This window comes from Curcuma longa, chromosome 19 (genome assembly GCF_044706935.1).
Source record: "Curcuma longa cultivar G26 ecotype Majalengka, Jawa Barat chromosome 19, ITB_CL_G26_1.1, whole genome shotgun sequence".
Classification (NCBI taxonomy): Eukaryota; Viridiplantae; Streptophyta; class Magnoliopsida; order Zingiberales; family Zingiberaceae; genus Curcuma; species Curcuma longa.
The window spans coordinates 916,571-941,914 of NC_133879.1; the positions used below are offsets into that span (position 1 = coordinate 916,571).

General features: G+C 39.9%; 1 protein-coding gene and 2 pseudogenes across 1 annotated transcript; 1 reads left to right on the forward strand and 2 right to left on the reverse strand.

Moving 5' to 3' along the window:
- Positions 1–338: 338 nt before the first annotated feature.
- LOC141812526 (putative receptor-like protein kinase At5g24010) lies at positions 339–2,883 on the reverse strand (annotated as a pseudogene).
- A 2,075-nt stretch (positions 2,884–4,958) lies between these two features.
- Positions 4,959–8,963, reverse strand: LOC141812707 (protein FAR1-RELATED SEQUENCE 5-like; annotated as a pseudogene).
- Positions 8,812–12,163, forward strand: LOC141812708 (DNA repair protein RAD51 homolog 1-like). Its single transcript, XM_074700718.1, has 7 exons — positions 8,812–9,183; positions 9,299–9,409; positions 9,485–9,576; positions 9,797–9,891; positions 9,968–10,081; positions 10,250–10,328; positions 11,918–12,163. The coding sequence occupies exons 1-7, from the start codon at positions 8,979–8,981 to the stop codon at positions 12,161–12,163; spliced, it is 942 nt and encodes a 313-aa protein (XP_074556819.1). The 5' UTR covers positions 8,812–8,978.
- The last annotated feature ends 13,181 nt before the right edge of the window (positions 12,164–25,344 follow it).

Here is a 25,344-nt window from a genome sequence, read left to right on the forward strand (position 1 = left end):
CTGCGCACCGCTCCGACCCACCGCCGTTTCCACCGCCGTCGCGCCGCCGTCCGGTCACCGACGGCCGCCGGACCGGATGCGTTGGAAAGCCATCTCGCTGGCGCTCCGGCCGGGGCCGGATTCCGGCCGGATTGTGGCCGGAATCCGGCCGGAATCCGGCCAGAAACGCGACAGAACGGCTGTTGGCCGATTTCAGCGGAAATCGGCCGGATTCCGGAATGATTGACTTAAGCAAATCCAAGCAAACAAAAGTGTAATAAAATATGCTAAATAGCGTTTAACGTTTGGGAGTTGAGATCAGAGTGGACAAATTTCATTATTTTTTATTCAGAAAACACGGTGCTCCCGACGAATCCGATCGTGTCATTCATCTTCCCTCGCTGGTGACCAATTGGGAGAACACGGTGCTCCCCGACGCGTCTAACGGCATAATGCTCCTCATACGCCAGTTATTTTCCTCCTCAACGTTGGCAACGGTCGTCAACTCCACCTGCCGCGTCGCCGCCACGGAGATCTGCAAATCCACTGCGCCGCTGTCCTCGTGCGGTTCCCTCTTCAGTTCCGTCACATGGAGCTGCAGCGCGTACTCCAAATTCCACAGTACGTCGGCAAACGACGGCCTGTCGTCGCCGTAGTTCGCCAAGCACTTCTCCGCCGTCTCCCCGAACTTCTTCAACGAGTTCGTGTTGATGTTTCCCGCCAATCTTTGGTCGATGATCTTCTCCAGCTGGCCACTCCTCTGCCAATGCAGCGCCCACTCCGCCACGTTCATCTGCTCCTCCGGCAGGCTCCGGTCGATTACCGGCCGCGCGCAGAGCACCTCGAACAGCATCACTCCGAAGGAATAGACGTCGGACTTCTCGGTCAGCTGCTGCGTCTTGAAATACTCGGGGTCGAAGTAGCCGAAGGTGCCCTTCACCGCCGTGGTCACATGGGTCTCGCCCGTGGAAGGCCCCAACCTCGAGATCCCGAAGTCGGAGACCTTGGCCAAGTAGGTTTTGTCGAGCAAGATGTTTGTCGACTTGACGTCGCGGTGGATGATGGTGTGGGTCGCCGGTGTGGAGGTAGTGTAGCCCGCGGGCAGCTCCGATGCAGATCTCCAGCCTCTGCTTCCACGAAAGGCACGGCTTGTCGTCGGATCCGTACAGATAGTTCCGGAGGGGGCCCTTCTCCATGTACTCGTAGACCAAGATCCGCTCCGATTGCTCCTCGCAGTAACCGATGAGAGAGACGAGGTGGCGGTGGCGGATCTTGGACAGGACGAGGATCTCGGTCTGGAACTCCGGATACCCCTGCCTCGACCCGGGCATGGCCCGCTTCACTGCTACGTTGGTGCCGTCGCCGAGGATGCCCTTGTAGACCTTCCCGAATCCGCCGCTCCCCACCACGAGGCTCTCGTCGAAGTCGTTGGTGGCGGCCCTGATCTCGAGCAGCGGGATGTTGAGGTCGAGATTCACCCTGGGGGACGCGGTCTGCGCCGTCGTTTCTTCAGTCGGCTCGCTTGAGAGGTCCACTGAGTTTCCCCTCGGCGTCGTTCCTCGGCGGTACGGCGACCATGTCTCCTTCGGGAGCAGCGGCTGAGACTTCGATCTCCGACGACGCTTGCAAGCCAAAAGTACCAAAAGGAAGACAACGAGGCTCAGCAGGACGGCGCTGCCAACAGAAGCGGAGGCGATGACCGCGACGGACACGCTTCTCTTGCTGCTGTCGCTGGAATTGTCCAGCGCATCTTTGAATTTGAAGATTTCGAGGCCGTTAAGATAGGCATTAGCATTCTCTGGGCTATTTTTGTTAGACCGGTCAATGCTAATGTTAATCCACCCAGAGTGCAGCTTCTCCGCCCTTGTATCCCAATAAAAGGGCACGCTAGGGGAATCAGCGTGATCTCTTGAATTGATCTCCGTAGACTGGTTGGCAGCGTAGAGGTTGAAGATGATAGGGTCGTATTGAAACGCCTGCGAAATGAAATCGCAGAAATGTGCACGGACCAAGTAATTGTAGCCCGCATCCACTTTAAAATTCCAGGTGACGTTGAAGTTGAAATCTGGATTGCCAATCCGCATGTCTTCTGGAATGTTCATGGTACGAGCCGTGCTGTAGACAGACTCTGGAGCGACAATGTTCGTCACAGTTACGATTTCGTAGTTGATTGCTCTGGTAGTTGGGACTGTTCACCAAAGCGGTGTTCTTGTTGAAAAGATAGTCATCGTCAGGGATCCATGTCCGCCACATGGTATCGTTGACTGGAGTAAGCTTGACACCACCGACGTTGATCCTGTAGACAGTCTCCACAGCCTGATTGGATAAATCGTGCACGGGGGGAGAGCTCTGGAAGAGATAGGAGGGGGTGGTGAAGACCTCGACGGCGCTGACGAAGGCGAAAGAAGATGAAGCGGGGAGGAAGGTGAGTTCGAGGTTTGTGGAGGCGGTAGAGTCGAACCAGAGGAAGTACTCCTTGATGAGGGGGGCTCCAGAGGAAGCGACGGAGAAGTTGTCCAGGAGGACGAAGCGCTGGGCGGTGACTCGGAAAAGGGCGGCGGAGAGGTCCCGATCGTCGGTTGAGAAGGGGAGGAAGTGGAGACGAAGGCCAAGGACGCCTGTGGAGTTGAGGGGGAAGGTGTAGGAGGCGGTGCCGGTGAAGACGCGGGCGGTGGAGTAGAGGGAGGAGGAGGTGTCGGAGGAGGGGTTGGAGAGCGGGTAGGAGTGGCCGGAGACGAAGTTGGAATCGGTAACAAAATCTCGCGGGGGGCTATCGTTGGTGGTGATGCTGGATTTGCTGCCGCAGTTTAGAAAGTAACTGGGGCTGAAGTCGGTGGAGGCGGCTGCAAAGAGGAGTGACGCCCTGAGGAGGAGGAGGAGGAGGAGGAGGAGGTGGTGATCCATTGGTGCTGTGATATCGCCGGGAAGAAGTGTGCGGAGACAAGAAGAGAGTGCTCTGCTCAATATGTTCGACGTGTGGAAAGTTGACTTGACTCAAAGTGGAAGCAACGGCGACAGTGTGGAAAATGCACAACGCAGGCTCCACCCGAAGCAGACATTTATCAAAAAATATATTTTAAAAAAATTATAAAATTTAAAATTATTTTAAAAAGTCAGGCATTAGAACTTCTATATTGTTATTTTTTTTATCAGAAGTTCAAAGATAAATCTATAAAAGCACTTTACAAGACTATCAGAGTTTGTCTGTGCTTTTAATTAAATGATGTAAAGACTCAAAACAATCCTATAGTAGTTTTAGTTTAAATTTTTTCGAAGAATTAGAATCGGAATGAACTTGAATTTAATACAGATTAAGAAACAAAATAAATTCAGATTAGGGAACATAATTTAAAATTTTATCCATGAGGTAGTGGTAAATTCATAAAAGCAGATGCCAAATAATTGGAGAAGACACACAATTTGATTATAATAATATATAAGATACATGCCTCAAAATATTCCTTTGCTCACAATCATACAGGAATAAGTAAATAATTATAATGATAATATTAATAGTATACACCAGTAATTATTCACTAGCAATTTTTCTGGATCCAGCGAAGTTAAAACAAGGATTAACAAAAGAGGAGTCATCCTTGTCACAACATATTCCCGTCACAAATTTGTGACGGGAATCTGGACCGTTTAATTTTTAAATAGAAGATAAATCTAAACCGTCGATTAAATGAGTGATTTGTTTGAGGAAACTGGGAGACGGCGAGAGAGATGGGAAACCCAGCAGCAGCGTTCGCTGAATACAAATCAACGGCCGATCGTCTGAACTCTGGGCCCGGCTTCTCGCTCCGTCTCCATGGCGGAGAAGCTTCTTCACGCAGATATGAACGTCGGCCGTTTCAATTTCTCCCACGGCTACCATGAGTACCACCAGGAAACCCTCGATAACCTTCACCGCGCCATGGAGAATACCAGCCTCCTCTGCGCCGTCATGCTGGACACCAAGGCTAGAAGCTTCTTCACTCTCTTCATTTCCACCGATTTCTATTTCTTTGCGGTTGCGTCGGTCTCTTTTTTGTTGTTCTCTTTATTGTTTACTCGTGATTTTCGGTCTTTTATGACTCTCCGCTTTATTTGTATGCAGGGTGTGGAGATTCGAATTGGTTTCTTGAAAGACGGGAAACCTGTACAACTGAAACATTTCTGGGAGGTCGCCATTCCCACTGATTACAGCATCAAAGGCGTTTCCAACATGATCTGCATGAGCTACAAGAAGCTAGCCGATGATGTGAAGCCGGGAAGTGTTATTCTCTGTTCTGATGGCACAATTACTTTCTCTGTCTTTGAATGTGATAAAGAATGTTAATCTTCCAGGCGTATTGGTTGATCTCCCTACATGGACAGAGAAAGACAAAGAGGATATCTTAAGAGAGTTCCCAAAAAAATTGATATGATTGCTCTTTCATTTGTTCGTAAAGTCTTAGACTTAGTGGAAGTGCGCAGATTACTCGGGCAGATTAAATCTCCGAGGCCAACGCGAGCAGAGGCTACAGATGTTGCTAATGATGTACTTGATGGCACGGATAATGACAAGTACCCATGAGTCCACTGTAATGACAAGTACTTCATCTGCTGTTCGAACGGCCAGAATTATCTGCTTGGACCACGACCCTTGATATTTTTTTTTCATTTTGAAAGTGTAACTCTTTCTCATATGACATATTCCATTGTTTTACATGGAGATATTACTCTTTATTTGTTGTTCTCAATTACATTTTAGTATATATCTCGTGGTGTTCCTTAGATGTTTTTTGAAATGTGAGATAAAATTACGCACAAAAATTTTTTATTGAGATTCCGACAGCTTTTGTTAAGCTAAAAACTAATAAACACTAATAAACACCGAGAACAGCTAAACTCACATCGAGAACAGCTTCTGTTAAGAGAAATCACCGACTTAGTGTCTGTCTCCTGAAAGCCATAACCTGCTCTCTGCTAGTCAGCTTGCAAATGTGAAGCATCAGTTACTTCCTCATCTGTGTGAACAGTTCGGAAGCAGGTCCACAAGTCCCACCAAAGGCTGAAAAACCACCAGCACTCTGTCCATTGCTAAAATCACCAGCACTCTGTTTGAAATTCAATCATGCATAGCAATTCGCAGAAAAGTTCAGACTCGGTGCATCACTAAACATTTTGAACGATGCTCAATTCGAAGCTTCGATAAAAATGCAGTTACCTGAGTATTGACATCATAATCTTCATTCAATGTATCACTATGGGGCATGATATTTAGAACACATTGAGATTCCTGAACCACCTGTAATTAGCACAGGAAAAGGAATTTAACTAAAATGCAACTGAAAGACAATGAAGAGATGCAACATTTTTTCTGGTCATTCTCACTAAAGTCTAGCTCAACATCACCAGTCCAACATTTTATTCTTTCCGGATCATTCTTTGCACGGAATGAAAGAATCAAAGCCACATAATCATATGTCATAAATTCAAAATTCAAAACAATGAAAAATATGTCAAAATAAACCAAGTGAATGCATGAATGAAATCAGATGAAGGTAAAAAAATGAGAAGTTGAAGAGATGTTCAAACGAACCATAATAGTAGAAGAGATGAGAACTTGTACCTTGGTTTTTTTATTGAGCACTGCCATTTGTTTCTTTTCCGTTTTCTTCCTGATGATTTTTTCAACCGAACCCTGTATCCTATTACAACGTGGCCTTCCTTTTCGCTTCACAACTTTCGGATCAAGTATGTTGGCACTCCCTTGGGTACTTGTAAGGTCCGCTTCAAGTGAAAATGAACCATCAGGTGTTTTTGAGCCTAATCTGTCAGGCCCAAGCGAATCTATCAACAACTCTTGTCTTAGTTGACATCCCCGTGTCATCACCAAATTATACTTCTCTACTGATTCCTCTGCCAAATCAGCAACCTCCTTGAAGAGGTTGCACATGTTTTCACGACGTTGTGCTTCAATTCCCCTCGATGACTTATCATAACTAATCGGAATTTTAGAGTGAGCTCTTTTGATATTTTTGCACCATCTCCGCAACACATATTTGTCAGGCACTTTCTGAATCCTCATATGATACCATACCAACAATTGATGCCTGCAGACCATTCCTTTGAACTCAAACAGTTGACAGGTGCAATAGGTTTCGTTCGTTTCAGCATGAAAACGAACATTGTAAGCCACTTCCTTCTTCACTTTTTCTTCACCTTCGCCAAACATAATCAACTCCTTTACCTCAAACTCAGACACATTCACACCTTCCATGATCTTTGAGCACAAACAATTCAGTTTACCAACAAATTCTTTTTGAAACTCCCTCACCTTGTTATTTGTGTAAACACTTTGAAATTGCTTTTCCAACTCATCCGCTTCTTGTATCAACGGGATGAAACTGTGCCAACTCTTCACATCCTCTTGATGTTCAGCTTCAACCTTCTTTGCCAATGCATTTTCATACTGTCCTACAAACTGCTTCAGTGTCGTCTTTGAATGAATGTAACCATCGAAATATGCATTCATACTTTCACTTCTTTGCGTAGAAGACATCCCTGCCCAAAATATGTCTTTTAGATAAGCTGGCACCCATCTTCTCCGTTCTGCATACAACCCATCTAACCATGCATTACTTTGAAGGCTATATTCCTGGATGAATGCATGCCAAACACTCTCAAACTCATCAACTGTCAGTGAATTATACACTGCTCTGCGCATACAACCACTAATTTTTTCTCTAGCCTTGTATCTGCTCAGTTTTCAGGTATTTTCTTCATGATATGCCAAATGCACCACCGATGTCGTGCCAATGGGAACACCTTTTCGATAGCACTTTTCATGGCCATGCATTGATCCGTAATGATTGCATTCGGAGGACAATCCCACATACATGTCTTCCATGTCTCAAATAACCACAAAAATGACTCTGTATCTTCATGAGTTGTGTCAAATGTAACAACGTCACCAAACTCTTTCGCTGCTGCTCGACTCCTCGCATCTGCCCAAAATACATTTCTTAGTTGACCTTCATCGTCCATATCCATTGCATGGAAGAAATTAGAATTGTCTTTTCCCATCTTTACGAAATACTTGTACATTGCCTCAGCATCTCCTTCAACGAGCAATGAGCGTCGATGTCTATCCAAATAATTGCGACAATCTTGTTGAGAAAAAGATAGGCTACCAGGTCCCCCTGCCTCGATTTGCAGGGCATCGTAACTCTTATTCAGATTTATCCCGGCTGCATCATTCAGCTGAAGCCTTTTTTTTGTATGCTCATCAATGATCCGATTGCACTTTAAGTACTTGACCTTTGATGGACTCTGACCATGATTGTGAGTCAAGATAGTCTGGTTCAATCTCCACTTCCCATCATGTCCTAAGACAACATTAACACGTGTTGGACAACCAATCCTTATTTGGGGACGTGGTTTCACCGGGTTACTTGTCACTTTTGCCTTTCCACCGCGATTATATGACAGACATGCATACTTTAACTTCCCATCTGCTCCATTTGTGAATGATTTTTTCACAATAGCAAACCCTTCTTGTTTTGCATATCTGCTATAATACAAGTAAGCTTCGTCATAGGAATCAAATAGCATTCCAATTTTGGGCTCCTCTATCTTCTCTTTTTCAATTTCTTCGTCTGTCTCAAACGGTTTTTCCACCGAAATCTGTTCAACAGAATCACTCGCGTCTTCTATGAAATTGCAAGAGACTTAATCCAGCCACCTGAAAGAGCATCCAATGAACTTTGAAGTTGTAATTTTGCAGAAGCGCCTGCGCTTGAAAACTGCACACTTTGACAAAATGAACTAATCTACAGCATACAGTTTCAATAACATAATCTACAGCATACAGTTTCACTAACATAACCATACGCAAGAACAATATCAAAATTAGGCGCAAAATGAACTAAATGTACTAAAAAATCATGATTTTGCGGCGGTTATTTAGCGGCGGTTTTGAAAAACCGCCGCTATTATCTTTTTTCCCGGCGGTTTTAATTAACCGCCACAAAAATAAATTTTTTGCGGCGGTTTAATATTGATTTACGGCGGTTTAGTGATTTGCGGCAGTTTAAAATGTTATTCACGGCGGTTTACAATTTAACCGCCGCTATATTTTATTTTCTCCGGCGGTTTACAATAACCGCCGTTATTTTCTAACCCTACCGACCCGTTAAACCGCTCCCTCTCGCCCGAACACGCCGCGGTTCAACTCTCCCCAACCCTAAACTTCACGCCGCGCCTCCCTGTCGCCCCGAACCCTACTTCCTGCGCCGCCGAACCTTCCACTCAGTTCGTGCAGAGACTTCGCCGCCGAGACTTCCTCTCCGGACGCCGCAGGTCCCTCTCGCCCGAACCCTAAACTTCCTCTCCGGCGTCCTGCGATTTCTTGCCGCCGAGCCTTCCACCCAGTCCGTGCAGAGACTTCGCCGCCGAGACTTCCTCTTCGGACGCCGCGGCTCCCTCTCGCACGAACCCTAAACTTCCTCTCCGGGTTCCTGCGATTGCTTGCCGCCGAGCCTTCCACCCAGCCCGTGCAGAGACTTCGCCGCCGAGACTTCCGCTCCAGCCTGCCAAATCAAGTAAGTTTCCCCTGATTTTGTGTTGTTTCCGCAGGATGTCATTTCATTTGTTGTATTCTGTAAGAAGCCATCCCAAATCAAGTAAGTTTCTACATTTCATTTTTTTTCTTCGAGTAATTATATTGTTGTTCAGTTCAAATTGATCCTCCTCAATATTCATAGTAGTGCTTCTTAAGTTAACATCTTCAGCAGTGTGACAGTTCGGGCAAAATTGAAACTTTAATGCTTTAAATTTGTTCTATTGCAAAGATTTCTTGCTTTTTGTTGACTATGATGGTTAGAAGAATCATAATTGTAGTAAACAAACTAGATACCCCTTAGTTATAAGTACCTAAGCTTGTAGAAGTAGTCGGTTTGCATAAATGTTGCATGTTTTCCTTCTGGATCAAATGGTAGCTTGATTTGTATTTCCATAGTCACTTCAAGAGGATGGATTTGTTATTTCCAACAATTTCAGTTAATATGTCAGTGAGTTCTTTTATTATGAAGGCATCTGGGATTGCTGCCGTAGATGTCAAGAAGCTAAAAGATGCTGGACTTTGTACTGTGGAATCTGTTGCATATACTCCAAGGAAAGATCTGCTGCAAATCAAAGGGATTAGTGATGCAAAAGTTGACAAAATAATTGAAGCGGGTAATTCTAAACTATCCTTGAGCAATTTAGAAATCCATTTATCTGTTGCCTGATAATTTATATATTATATGAACTTTCTGAGCATTATAATTTTGAATATTCAAATTGTGTACAGCTTCTAAGTTGGTACCTCTGGGATTTACTAGTGCAAGTCAACTCCATGCTCAACGCCTTGAAATAATTCAAATCACATCTGGGTCAAGGGAACTTGATAAGATCTTGGAGGGTAAATTCTTAGGATTTTGTTTTCAGTAGATAGCCATTGCATGTTTGCTCATTTGTCTTGACTTTCTGAATATAGGAGGAATTGAAACTGGATCTATTACTGAACTATATGGGGAGTTTCGTTCTGGTAAAACACAATTGTGCCACACTCTCTGTGTCACCTGTCAGGTATGTTTCGGTATCATATTGTGTTTTGAATGGTGACACATTATAAATTAGCCTTTACATGTATATATAGCTTTTATGTCACAGTCATTATTGTTTTTTATTGGTTTATAACATTTCCTTGAACTTGCTTTTATTGGTTTTGTCATTAGTAATATTTTGGTCTATGCTAGTTCTGTTGCAAATTCAATTTCTCAAAACAACAAACTCTATTTGCTTTCAGCTTCCATTGGATCAAGGTGGTGGTGAAGGAAAGGCATTATATATCGATGCTGAGGGCACGTTTAGGCCTCAAAGACTACTGCAGATTGCAGATAGGTTTGCAACAACATAATGGCAAATAAGATATTTGACTGATTAATATATACACAACTTCATTGACTAAACTTGACAGATTTGGATTGAACGGTGCTGATGTTTTAGAAAATGTAGCTTATGCTAGAGCATACAATACTGATCATCAGTCAAGGTTATTGCTGGAAGCAGCTTCAATGATGGTGGAAGCTAGGTATGTGTTTTTGAATACTTGATTTCCTTATCTGATTTCATCATTCTATGGCTGGATGACACTGAGCAGTAGTTTAGATGACTAATAACTTGAAAGATATATTTAACCAGCTTGTATATAAAATCTGATACGCCTAAGCGATTATAGTATTCAGATTTGTTGGTATAGCAGCGGGAGCTGTTGGCTTTCTGCTGTTCTTAAACAAGCCCTGTCGCACAAAGCAAAGGAGGCTTCTCTAAATACAGGTGTAAGCATCAATTATCTCTGTCGAAATCAGTAGTATACTTGCAAAGTCACAAAACAACAGTAATTATTTTATTTTTCTTCTCGTTGAACTTAAATTCAAAAAAAATGTTGTTAATAATCAGAAGCTAGCTTGGACAGAATGACACTGCTATACAAATAAGATAGATAACTACTAATACATCCACATCAATGACATGACATGATTCAACTCAAAAAGCTAGCTTTGAATCCGTAAAGGTTTCTCTTTTTCACATTAGAAATAGACAATATTTTCATGAATAACACTCTACTTATGCAATAATGTTCTTTAGTCCATAATGACAATTTATTGGTTTAAAATAGAGCACTGGCCATATTTGCTCTTTCCAGAACTAATCTATCTTGCAACTTCTTAGTTAAATTTGATCAAGTACATCTAAATGATTTGGTTAATGTATATGTTTGGTGTTATAATCCACTTCTTTGTATTTTCCTTTATTCTAGATTTGTTGTGTGTATCACTTTGGTTCCTTATTTGCAATGGTTCCTTATTTGCTGGTGTTTTGTTCTTTAGGTTATAGTTTGTCTAAGTGAAATATTGAATCAAACTTTAGGCCAGCTTTGTGTTGTCTGTTAAGCATTCTGCCTTTTTTTTTATGTACATAATTTTGTGTAGTATTGAATCTAGCATGAGTGACAAGATTTAGTTTGTCTCTTCTAATTTTTTTTTGTACTTGTGCAGACATGCCTACTTTACATGTTTGAAGAGCGCTCCAGATGACTACTTTTCAAAAAACAACGAATTTGCAACCTGGTTGAAGGAAAAGAGAGGGATCTATTTCTAGGATTTGACATCTGAGAAAGCTAGAGAGATTTCTCAGTTTTTTTGTAACCAAACAAAGTTTCAGTTTTTTTGTAACCTAAATTCATTGTATTTGACATCTGACAACTTTGATATCCATGTGTAATGATTGATATTTGTTTACTAGTTTTGTAAGAAATTAATGCAAGTAAAATTTTCTATTTATTACAATTTTTGGTTTAATTTTTGTATTTATTTATAAAAACTATCGCGGGCTGAAAAATCTGTAATTGCACACTCAAAGCTTAAACTGTCGGGAAATTATTTTGCGGCAGTTTTAGCAAACCGCCGGGAAACCATTTCGCGGCAGTTTTAGCAAACCGCCGGGAAAAATATTTTGAACCGCCGCAAAAACAACCGCCGAAAAATATTTCGAACCGCCGCAAAAACAACCGCCGGGAAATATTTCGAACCGCCGCAAAAACAACCGCCGGGAAATCTATTTTAGTGGCGGTTATTCCAGCGGTTCTCTAAAACCGCCGCTAAATGGTTTAACGACACCGGTATCAGTGGCGGTTTGGTAAACCGGGAAATGCCGGGAAATGATTTTGCGGCGTGTCAAAATCCTAGAATCCCCTTCCGGAGCCCGCCGCTAAACATGTTCAAATTTTAAACCGCCGGGAAATCCTTTTTTTCTTGTAGTGCGGCTAAGTCCTCTATTCATCTTATACGCATTATGTCATAGATTAGATGTTGATATTATTTTTAACATATTTCATTACATTGTACATTATACAAAACTCATTCAGAAAAAGATTTACAAGTCTTTCCCTCCTATCATTACCGCATGGCTTGCATTGTTAGGCATTGATGTGACTAGGAGCGGGGACAACATTAAACCTCTGACTGATTATAATCAGATTGGACTACGCAACTTCTCCCTAGCTGGGCTGAAGGAGGGTCTCCACACCATAGAGTGGGACAAAGACCATGATGATCATGCCGATGAATTTGACGGTGAGGAGGCTGAAGGAGCACTACCTTTACAGCACTAGATGCCCTTAACGATGATGAGTCTTCAACAGATTGGGATGGTTATTTAGAGGCAGTCATTGAGTCACTTGACACTTAGATCGAGGAGCTATGCCTTGAGCTCAATGGTCATCTTGACTCCATTGACGGGTCTGTGGCCTTTCTGACCTAGATGTTTCAGTTATGGATGTTGGATCATCCTCCTGCACTGACTTCTACTCTCGATAGGGTGACTGACAGCAGTGCTCCTCCTAATATGGACCTCGATTAGGCTTTCTTTTTTCATTTCATGATGTTTGTATTGATATTTGCACTTTGTGTTTTGCCTTAGCACCTTCTGAGTGCTCCCACTTTTGTGATAACTTTTGAAATGCATGTAATATTTCTGATTTATGATCTATATCTCAGCTCTTTTCTCTGATGTTTATTGTGTTGTCTTGTGTGCTTATGTATCGTATCTATATTTACATAGCCTATGGATGAGAATTTTATCTTTGCTATCTTATTTGATGTGTGTGTTCTATGTGGGCAATTCTTCCTCTTGTCTATTATATATGTCATGATTTAGGGGGAGGTGACCCTCGATGTGCTTTATCTTTCCATTGTCATACTGTCTTAATATTTTAATATTTGTCAAAGGGAGAGATTAATGTGCTCTATGTTGGGTTGCAAGGGTGCAAACATAGTCCCACATCTAAAGCACATGGAAAAGATCATGAGTTTAAAAGGATGGAAGATATCTCCATTGGTATGAGGCCTTTTGGGGAGAGCCCAAGAACAAAGCCACGAGAGTTTAGGCCCAAAGTGGACAATATCATACCATTGTGGAGATGCGGACATCCTTGGGGACCCAACAAGTGGTATCAGAGCGAGACCGCTCTTCACCGGACTAACCGCCGGAAGAGCCATGATCCAAATCTAACCATGTGGGTTGAACCTTAAACAAAGAAAGTGGGTGCTCCTGTGTCTGAATCAAGAGGACCAGACACTGGGCAGGAAGTCCTAGTAGGTCGGGTGGATCGAGGGGCAGGAAGTCCTAGTTGCGGCTGGACAAGAAGTCCTAGTAGGTCGGGTGGATCAAGGGGCAGGAAGTCCTAGTTGCGGCTGGGCAAGAAGTCCTAGTAGGTCGGGTGAACTGAGGGGCAGGAAGTCCTAGTTGCGGCTAGGCAGGAAGTCCTAGTAGGTCGGGTGGACCGAGGGGCAGGAAGTCCTGGTGGGTCGATGATTCATACATCAAACAGAGACTTTCTGTTTGAGGGGGGCCTGTGATTTTTTGTTTGAGGGGGGATTGCTGGGTTGCAAGGGTGCAAACATAGTCTCATATCTAAAGCATATGGAAAAGATCATGGGTTTAAAAGGATGGAAGATATCTCCATTGGTATGAGACCTTTTGTGGAGAGTCCAAGAACAAAGCCATGAGGGTTTAGGCCCAAAGTGGACAATATCATACCATTGTGGAGATGCAGACATCCTTGGGGACCCAACAAGTGGTATCAGAGCGAGACCGCTCTTCACCGAACTAACCGCTGGAAGAGTCATGATCCAGATCTAACCATGTGGGTTGAGCCTTAAACAAAGAAAGTGGGTGCTCCCGTGTCTGAATCAAGAGGACCAGACACCGGGCAGGAAGTCCTAGTAGGTCGGGTGGATCGAGGGGCAGGAAGTTCTAGTTGCGGCTGGGCAGGAAGTCCTAGTAGATCGGGTGGATCGAGAGGCAGGAAGTCCTAGTTGCGGCTAGGCAGGAAGTCCTAGTAGGTCGGGTGGACCGAGGGGCAGGAAGTCCTAGTTGCGGCTAGGCAGGAAGTCCTAATAGGTCAGGTGGACCAAGGGGCAGGAAGTCCTGGTGGGTCGACGATTCAGACATCAAACAGAGACTTTCCGTTTGAGGGGGGTCTGTGGTTTTTTGTTTGAGGGGGGATTGTTGGGTTGCAAGGGTGCAAACATAGTCACATATCTAAAGTATATGAAAAAGATCATGAGTTTAAAAGGATGGAAGAAATCTCCATTGGTATGAGGCCTTTTGGGGAGAGCCCAAGAACAAAGCCATTAAGGTTTAGGCCCAAAGTGGACAATATCATACCATTGTGGAGATACGGACATCCTTGGAGACCCAACACTCTAAACTTTAGTATTGTCAAACATCAAAAAAGGGGAGATTGTTGATGTAATCGTGCCCATGAGTTATAGTTTTAATGGTTAATATCAGTAAAGCTTAGAGTAAATATGAGAAATCTCACTTGTGCATTAAGTGTGCAAGAAAGTCCTTACAGTCGAGATGGCTGGATGTAAGGCAAAGGGAAGTTCAAGAAAGTCGAGAAGCGAGTCTTGGCGAGAGAAGGTCCTTACAAGTCAGAAGACCGGATATGAGGCAAATGAAGTTCAAGAAGATCGATCAATAGATTTTTGGCAAGAGAAGAAATCCAAGAAGATCGATGACCATATTCTTAGCAAGAGAAGAAAAATCGATCGCATCATGGATTAGATACGCGGGAGGTAATTTAGCAACAAATTTCATTCAGTAAAAACTTCCATCAGTTGATTGATAATGATATTCAGTCGACTGATATTAGTATCAGTCGATTGGAAGGAAATAAGTAATCGACTGATACTGCTGTTCAGCTTTGATTCTTCGTATCAGTCAACTGATCACCATGCCAGTTAGATTGATTTGAGGATCGATTCAATTGATTCCCTACATCAGTTGACTGATTATGTTTCGAAAGCAAATAGAAGAGAATCAATTCGACTAATTCACCACATCATTTGACTGATTCTATTTTGAAAAAAATAGAAGAGAATCGATTCGACTGATTTACCACATCAGTCAACTGACTTTGTTTCGGATGTAAACAGAAGAGAATCGATTCAACTGATTCACCATATCAGTCGATTAATTCTGTTTCGGAAGCAAATAGAAGAGAATCGATTTAACTAGTGACTCGACTATCCATATCAGTCGACTGATGAATAAAATCAGTCGACTGACATTTAAAATTAATAAAATTAATATGAAGTAGATAATTATTTAAATAGATCCAAAATCCTAAGACATAAAGAAAGGAAAAAAGTTCTTAATTAACAAAAAGGAAAAATCATATAAAAAAATCTTAACAAACTCAAAATCTTAAAAATCCTAAACGGACTCAAAATTCTAAAAATAACTCTAAAAAAGATAGAATCTTCGAATCCTCCTGCATCATTCGACCTTGATTGGAAAAAATTCATCCTCAAGTTTAGAATAGTATCAAGTAGTAGCCCAGGAGGTATATGCTCTCGCACTAATCAACAAAATCTACTACCAATTGTTGCCTTTTAAAGTACTCTGGATCAAAGTAACCAAAGCTTCCCTTCATTATTGATGATGGAACCATGAAGGTCACCATCAAGCATGGTAACCCAATGTCAAATCAAGGTGAACATGAAATCGTAGAACCCATTTCCAGAAATCTATCCATAGATGAAGAATTAGAAATTCCAAACCCAGTGATTTGTTCTGCCATCCTCTCACCACCTCCCAACCTCCATCTTCTGTGACTAAAGGAATGTCTTTTTTTCCCTTAACAATTTTAGGTATTTGTTCATTAGAAAATGAAGGAACTCTATTATCTTTTCCTTTAGCCTGTCGTCTTGCAATTCTGGCTTCCAACTCCAAGAGTTTCTTTCGCGCAGACTCTTTCCTTTCTTCCTCCATTTCATATCTCCTCTTTTCCTCTTCTCTTGTTATCCTTTGCTCTTCGGCTCACCTAGCAGCCTTCAATTTTTCTTGCTCTTCCCATAAGCAAGCTCTCCTGCCTCTTCTTCAAGCAACCTCTCCTCTGCACTGTCCTCTGATATGACATGCATTGCATTCTTAGACATTTCACCATCCAGAATTTCCTCTTTCTCATCGTTTTGAACAAAACTTAAACAGGAAGCTCTTTCCGTTCAACTCTTTCACTAACAGTGCCTTAATCAAGGGAATTCTCAGTGTTCAAAACCTACAACACGTTGTCATCAACTTCATCAACGACTTCATCCACCACATCATCATTATAAACCAGTGTTGGGTTTCTACATGCGTAATTTAAAATTTTATGTTTCACAAAATATAGCAGTGGAAGCGTAATAAATATGTTATCATTAACTACGTAAAAATCCATCTAAGAAAACACATGCATGCAATTATAATCATAAATAAGACATAAATAACTTTATACCTTTTGAATGACGTGGAGCGAAAACGATATCAATTAGCAACTTTGAGCAAGGTTGCCTCTACTTATATCCACATCTATATCTACTCGAGATGACTTCTCTAAGTCATGTGTCATATCTCCACTTCGATACTAGTTGAAGGGGGGAAGACAAGCAATCCGAGAGATAATCTACAGTCCGATTCCGTATTTGATGGTTCGAAGTAACCCGACGATACGAATAAGATTAAACAGAGGGGATCACACTACCGTTCGAAGGTCATATGGTTCGCTGTCAAGAAAGGGAAATGAACCTATATGACATGGTTGTTCTAGAGATAATAATTGCCCTGAAATAAAGCCAAAATGAAAGGAAGAAGTGATACCTTTCAGTGGAGAAGCAATTGTTGCTTCTCCTCGTGTTCCTTGCTTTCATCGTTAGTTGTAACTTCCTTTGACTCCAGAATGGCCAACCCTTGGAGATATTGATCCTTGGAGGACTAAGGACCAATGGTGAGCCTTGGAAGGTCCTCAATGGCTGGCAACAACAAGAACTCCAAGCAAGATGGCGGCAACAACAAGAAGAGGAGCAACTTGTTGGGCGGTGGCAAGGAGAAAGGAGAAGAGTTTTTTGAGCTGATTTAAAACCTAATAATTAGATTTTTAATCTTTGTAAATAATTCTTTATAAGAGTTATATTTATAGATGTTTAATAGATATTTTTGTTAAGAAAAAATAACAAAATATGTTAAATCAAACTCCAATCTATTAGTCCCAAATTTAGTTTACAATAAAATCGGGTTGGTTCAAGATCACATCACCTTTAAATAACACCAAATTAATTTAGTTTAGAATTAAATCAAAGATGGCCCACTTTGTCTTTAAAAGACGTGACCCATCCATCCTTTTGTTTTATAAAATATCTTCCATATTTTTCCTTTGTCTAGTCCAACTTAACTCAATCTCTCTTGATTTGAGAATCTAATTCTCAAACTCGTTTTATGTCTCTTGGAGAAAATTTATAGTGTGTGTGACCTTATAGATTCCTGATTTATATTGATCGTCCATAATTAACTATTAGTTACAGATCGATCATGAGTGATACCTAGTAGTACATCATAACCCCTAATTAATCAAAAAATTACAATTAATTTTAGAATCACTTTTGAACCTTTCAGTAGCTATAATTGTTCATGCATCTATTCCTCTCAAATAAAATAACTAGATCACTGACTATTTCGATCTTATCATCCATATCTTTCTTTAAAAAATTATTCAAATTAAAATAAAAGAACTTACAACCTTTAAGATCTTGGACACAATGATCACAATGTGAGGCTTCCTCAGTCGAAACTTGTCTGTCACGACTTTGACCATGTACCTCATGATCTTCAAGATCTTGCACCCCTAGATGCTCGGATAACTCCGCGACTTGTCTATATAGATCTTCAACTATCTCGTGTTGGGTGCTACAATCATGGTGTGAGGCATCCTTAGCCGAAAGTTGTTTATCACGACCACGACGATCATCCATTGGATTTAAGAGCTCTAATACTAACTGACGTTAAGCAGGATAGCCATTTTCCTACAGGCTATATTGATTCTGTTGATCGACTATGAATTTTGAAAATCAATCTTATAAAACTTGTTGATTCAAAAGAATATTAGGAGATAGGGAAATAAACGAAACTGTCAAAAATATTATTAATTCAAAAAAATATCACATAACCTTAATTAGACAATTATTTAAATAGACCTAAAACCCTAAGACGTAAAGAAAGGAAAAAATTTTTTAACAGAAAGACAAAATCTTAACAAAAATAAAAAATTCTTAACAAGCTCAAAATTTTAAAAATCATAAATGGACTCAAAATTCAAAAAATACAAAAGATAAAAAAAGTCTAAAAAAAGGATAAAATCTTCAGATCCTCCTGCATCACTTAGTTATATGAGTATAAAAAATATTCCTGTGGAGTTCTACTAGCTCAAAATTCCTTGAGAGCTTATATAGAAAGACCTTGATCAACTCCATTTTGTTTGCTTTCAATCAAATGGAATGGCCCCTAGTCAATGCAAATGTAGTCATTAAATTGCCAATGACTATACTGTCAATCTACTAATCATGTTTAGCCCCTAGTCAACTGATCATGCAAATGTAGTCATTAAATAGCCAATGACTATATTGTCAATCTACTAATCATGTTTAGCCCCTAGTCAACTGATCATGCAAATGTAGTCATTAAATAGCCAATGACTATATTGTCAATCTACTAATCATATAATTGTTCAGGACATTAATCAACTCAAAGGAATATCTAGTTGACTATTGCTCAAATAGAATATTTTTGTTTATCGAATCCTCACACTCTTCCAACTCTCTGATGATTACTATGTTCTAATCAATTGAACTTATATTGGTCTCTCATTCACTTGACTTACTTGTAGGATCGTTTAGAGCGTTAGAGGGGGTGAATAGCGTGCTTCGCTTTTTCACTTATTTTTGAAAATTATTTTTAAAAGCTTTAGAGTGTGCAGTAGAAAATATAAACAGAACAAAAAGTGAAGACACGTTTATTTTTACTTGGTTCACAATCCCTGACTCCTACTCCAAGGCTCGCAGTCCTGGACTACTTCTGATGGATAATTCACTAAAAGACTCTTTCTTACAATGAGAAAAATTTTCGTCTTTTACAATAAAATGAACAGTAACAATTTTATTGTTCCTAGAAAATGAAGGCACAAAAAGACAAAATTAAATTGAACTACTTGTTACAAACTGAAGATGAGAACTTGAGTGTGATGTCGAGGTAGCATTTTGGCATCGCAGTAACTCTCGAGAGTGTAGAACACGTGAACAACGTTTGTAGAATAGTTGTGAATGTTGTTCTGAAAGCTCTATTTGTGGTTGCTTTAATTGAGCAATCCAAGTGCCAGGATCCTCTTCCAGGCACCCCCCATGTGAGCTATCCAATCCGCTATAATCATTGACTTAGCATCTCTGGGCACTTGAATCCCTTCTGAGCCCCTGGAATGCTAACATAGCGATTGCTGGATCAACCTTGACTCTACTGCATCTTATCCTTTTCCGGACGCCTAAATCCCTTCTAGGCGTTTGGAAGCTATGGTGTCCGAACCAATTGGGACTTGCCACCTCATCTGTCTCGCTGGCTCAAAGAAGCGATATCCGAGCGCTCAGATCTGATAGGGGCGCCTGGACTGTCCGAGCACCTGGATCCAATAGGGGTGCCCGAAATTTGGATTTACTCTAACCTTATTTTCTTGCTTCAAAGAGTCAGCACAATACCAATACACTATAGGAAATTAAGTTTAGACAGTTTTTACAACTGCCTGGTCTTGACTTTGAATATTTGACAAACATCCAGTCGTCCTCACCTACTCTTCTCAGAAGATCAAGTTACTTTTTGACAAACATCCAGTCGTCCATACTTGTTTGGACTTTCTGTTTAACATCTGATCCTTTGACCCCCAAGACATCCTTTCGATGTCCGATCCTTGTTGACCCATTGATTTGCTAGACGTTCGGTCCACTGATCTGCCTAGATTTCTTGCATGGTGTCCTTGATCTATCAAGACTTGATGGTCAGTCTCACTGACTAGGACTTCTTGCCTAGCCTCTAACTAAGGCTTGCCTTGCCTAGCCTCCAAATAGGACTTTCTTGTGTTACCTGTATACTTAGATTAGCTTATTAGTATACAACACATTCTTAAGTTAAACCCTTTGCCATGATCAAAATATAGGTTCAATTATCCGATGCTCCTTGCACCAACAATCATCTTTTTTATTATGACAACCTAGTTCAAAATATCAAATTATTGAAAAATGATTTCCAAAACTTTTCAAAGAAAATATTACTCCTCCTTAATTTAGTCTCTTCCCCTGAAATTAAAGTGGTCTTTTTAAAAAATTACATAACTTTTCTCTCCCCCTAAATTTAACGTGATCTTTTTTCTTTTTAGCTTTAAGTTTTGAGAACTACTCAAAAAAATAACTTAGTTTTAAAAAAACTTAGTTTTGTACTTTATAAAATAACTAATTAGATAAGTGGTAGTTAAAAAAATATTTTACTTTGAAAAACACTTTATAAAAATATTTTAAAATCCACTTATCCTTAACTTTGAAGTTACTCTCTCTCTTTGACATAATCAAAAATAAATTTAATAGGGGTTTTGAAAGTGTTAGGGAGAAAACAAATGTTTTAAGATTTTAAGACAATTGAAAATTTTGCATGACGATTTGGAAAAACTTTTATGATGCACTTGCAATAATCATTATGTAAACAACAACACTATAATGAATTATTTTTTATAGTAAAGAAATTTATAGAGCTAGAGTCCAAACATGATGACTAAGTTTATACAACATTTATGAAATTGTCCTTATCAGCATGCAAACTTGATCCTAAGCATCTAACACCAATCTAGGTGGCTTAATACACAAGCAAGGTTATCCTAAGGTGCTTGTAAGATGTGTAGGATCGTGTAACGTACTAGAGGATGGGTGAATAGTGCGGTCGTCACTTTTTCATTTATTCGTTCTATCAGAAAATTAAGTAACGGATATTAGAAACAAAAGTAGGGGCACATAGATTTTTACTTGGTTCCTAACCCCCCAGGATTAGTACATCCAAGGCATATGTACGGGAGGCACTCGTCCACTAGTGATCTCCTTTCCGAACGTTAGTTCGAAGGTGGAGAAACCTGTCTTACAGTCCAAATAACAATAATAATAAATAAGAACATAGTAAGACAAGTAAGAAATTAAACCAAACACTTGAAGTCGATCTGGAAGTCTTGAGCATCGTGCACTCCTCCTAGATCTTTCCCGGTTGCAAAAGCCTAACCCCTTTCGCATTCAGAATCACCAATAGTTGGAGAGGATGGCTTGTATTTGATGCCTCTGGTTGTGCACGTTCACCTCCTTTTATAGCCCATTTTGGTTGACTGGAATCTCGTTCCAGGTGACTCCACATAGACCACCAATCCATTGTCTTCGTAGCAGACTCGGCGCTTTCGGTCAATTGGAATCTCCATTCTGGTTGACTCCATGCTGACATGAAGGGTCTTGATAGACTTCGACTTTCGCTGTGTTTATCCGACCTCAAGTCACCTAGATTGCAACATTCTGATCGCCTAGAACATTTTGATCGCTTAGAACCATTCTAGTCGCCTGGAATAAGTTGACTCAGGTTTGACCTTAGTTGATCCCGGACTTGGTTCAACTGCCTTTGTTTGCTTCACTTATGTTTTCTCCATCTTGCTTCCAGCTCCTGATTCCTACAAGACAAGCATACAAACATGCAAGCAACCTAAACCTTACTCTGTGGGTCTAACTTCGGATTTCTACCGAAATCCTGAGTTAGTCTGACGCCTACTATTTCACTCTAGGAACATGCCCTTACCCACTCCACTCGGGAGAAGTTTTGCCAACAAGTCCTCCAAACTTGTTGGACTTACCACTTAGCCAAGGTCCTCAGCCCCTAGGAATTTATTGCTAGGTCTCGGTCCTCCTGATCGTCTAAACTTCACCAAACCTCTAGTCCTCCTGATCGTACTCGCTTGGACTTTGGCCATGCTTCCTGATCCTCCGACACTGCATGGACTTGCACCTGGTGCACTTGATCTTGCTAAGACTTCTGTCTGATCCTCCAAACTAAAACTTTCCTTTGCCTAGCCTACAACTAGAACCTTTTCTGCCTAGCTTCACTCACCAGGACTTCCTTGCCCAATCTTCCAAATCAGGACTTCCACTGCCTAGTCTGACCGACTAGGACTTCTCGCTAGTCATCTAGTCTGACTAGACTTCACTCATATTCAAACATCAGGTCCTATTTGAATCAACCCCTTGGTCAAACTGACCATATCTAGGTGTATTATCAAACATCGAAACACTAGGCAAGATCTAGTGCTTTTTGCACCAACAAGATATTAGTTGCTTAAATCTATAGGTTCATGTTTTTTACTAGAAGACCTAGGCTAAGTCCAGATTTCACTTAATTTTTGAAAAACCTAAGTTGTTACTAGGAGTTTTGAAAAAATAGATTTTGAAAAATAAATTTAAAAAATATTAGTTTGAAAAATAAGTTTTGAAGAATAGATTTTGAAAAATAAGTTTCAAAACATAGGTTTTTAAAAAAAACATAACAAGAATTATTATTTCCAAAAAAAAATATTTTAATCCAAGTCTAATCTACTAAGCACATTCCTACTTATTATATTTGGTTAAAGCTAGAACGTTCAATTAGATGAATACTAAACCAGTATGAGTAATGTCAAGTCAATCAAAGTCAAGTACAAAAAAACAACTATAGGCAAAAACAAGTCAACTGTAGTACTAACTAAATGTCAATAAAATGTTAATAGCTATTGGTCTACTAAGGAGGTGGAGGAAGATGATCCATGCTACAAGATCTGAGCATCTCCATCATCTGAAGATGTCGGGCATGATTTTTCTCCTCTAGTCTCTGGTACTCACTAATCATAGTCTGTTGATAACTAGTAACTGACTCTTGAAGATTAGTGACTGAAACCTGAATACTAGTGGTTACCTCCTCAAATTTAATCACTTTCTACTCTAGAGTGATAGGAGCTAGAGGTGGAGGAATCTGTAGGAGATCTACAAGATCAATATCATTGATCTCCTCTTCTCTTGTTGGTGCCTGCTCAGGCTGAGGCTGGTTCCCCCATCTCCAGGACATGAACACATCATCACATATATGCACCCTAGCTAAGGAGAAGTTTCTAACATCTAATATGCCAAACTCACTCAAAGGTGTGACCTTGCTTGCGGCAATGTCAAGTCCAAGGTAGACTAGGAGTGAGATCAAAATATGACAATATGGCATGTGAACTCTCCTACTAGTGTTGATGCTAGCTGAATAAATGATGGTATGAAATATATGAAAACTAATGTCTATATCTAATCTGTGATAAAATGCATATAGTAAAAATAAATGAAATGGTCGCATCATAGCGACCTCTCTAGTGGTCAATGGTAAAATGTATGTCACTAAGACTTTATATAGGATATAGTCCTGTATCCTAAATCTAACAAACAAAAATTGGGTAATTGTATGGACTCTCTCCTCCCTACCAAAATATGAGTACATCGTATCCAATGTGACATGGGAGTAGGGATCACCAAATGATAATTCCCTGGGAGGGTAGCATAAGAATGTAAATGATGAATGTCTAAGTCCTAGGTGCTCCCTAATGATAAATGGAGATAGTATAAATTCCCTAGCTCCAACTCTAGTGGGTGTAGGCCATCGACCTTAATCAAGTTATTGTACAACTCGGCACATAGACCTATGTTAACCAAGCTAGTATAATAAACTAGGTTACCTAAGTCATAATAGTCATTAACCTCCATAGTAGGTCTGCATAATCTCTTGAAAAATGTCTTGCATAAGTATCTAGAATATAGAGGTATAGATGAAATGAATGAAACCTAATCCTAAGTTCCTCTGTAGGAAATCTGGGATTAGTGCTAGGAGTACTAAAGGTGACAACCTCAGTAGTCTTTCTCTTAATCCTATCAATATAAATTAATAATTTGATTTTTAAAATAATTTAAAAGAATATAAGAATAGTTTAGAGTATTACCTTGGCATATTTGATAATTAATATTAGAACTGTCGACCTAAGAAGCGCAGAAGATTGAGCAAAATTGAAACACATAGGAGGAAAAATTTAGAGTGCATAGAACTGAAAGTTCGGGCACCCTATATAAACATTTTTCAGGCGCTTGGATTCCTATCTAAGCGCTTGGAATGTGTCAGGAAGGGTGCTTGGATTTATATACAAGAGCTTGGAACGTATCGGGTCGGGCGTCTGGATAAAATTCGAGCACCTAATTTCAAAAAACCACGGGCGTCTTAGTGAAACCGTGGGCGAGGATGAAGCGATTAGAGGTGCCTGAATTTATATCCAAGCCTCCGGATTCCAACTAGGCAGGGCACTTATATTGGATACGAGCGCCTATTTTTTATTTGTACTTATTATTATTATTATTATTATTATTATTATTATTAATTTTGATTTAAATTATGGGTTTAAGGGTTGATGGTTAATATTATTACAATTTAAATTTTAATTAATAAATTAGAATTAATTTAAGATTAATTAAAGTTTAATTATATTAAGTTAATTAGATTTTGATTTCATTTAGTTTGATGGTTAATATTATTATGATTTAAATTTTAATTAATAAATTAGCATTAATTAAAGATTAATTAAATTTTAATTAGATTAAGTTAATTAGGGTTTTAGATTTAGTTGAAATAGATTAATTAACTTTATTTAGAATTAATTAAGGTAAATTGATTAAATTTGAATTAATTATTTTTATATATTTTTAAATTATATAATTTGATTAGAATTAATTTTAAATTATGTTCTAAATCTATCTCACCCATTTTTAGATTTTCAATCAGTTAATATATCTTATGGGTTGTGTGAGATGATTGTTTAATTTTAATCTTAATTAATTCAATTTTGAATTCTAAGACTTAATTGACCTTGAATTAGATTCTAGTTTAATCGTTAATTAATTAAATATACATTTCAAGTTTTAGCTTCTAAGTCATAACGAGGCATAGAGACCTTGAGTATCAGAGTAACAACCACTTTCTAAGACAAAGCTAATTTATGAAATTACATACTTAATTAACCTAATAAAAAATTTTGGTCTAACTAATCTAGGGTTTGGCAAGGTAGCTTCAGTTAATTTTACTTATTTAAGCAGACCAAGTAGAGTACTCCTTACCCTACTTGACTACCTAAATCAAGTTTTTCTACATACTATTATCTCGTCCTACCCTAGTACTAGGTTAGGCAAGTGTCAGTCAAACTTTTGTCCTTATCTAGCCTAGATTCAGTCTAAATTCAGAAAATAAAAAATAAAATAAAGCATAACACTCAGTTTAATTAACTATTATGATTTTTCTATTGATTCTCCCTGGATCATGACCCTTATAAGTTCTTGTTAGATAGTGAATCTGATCCTTGGGGAC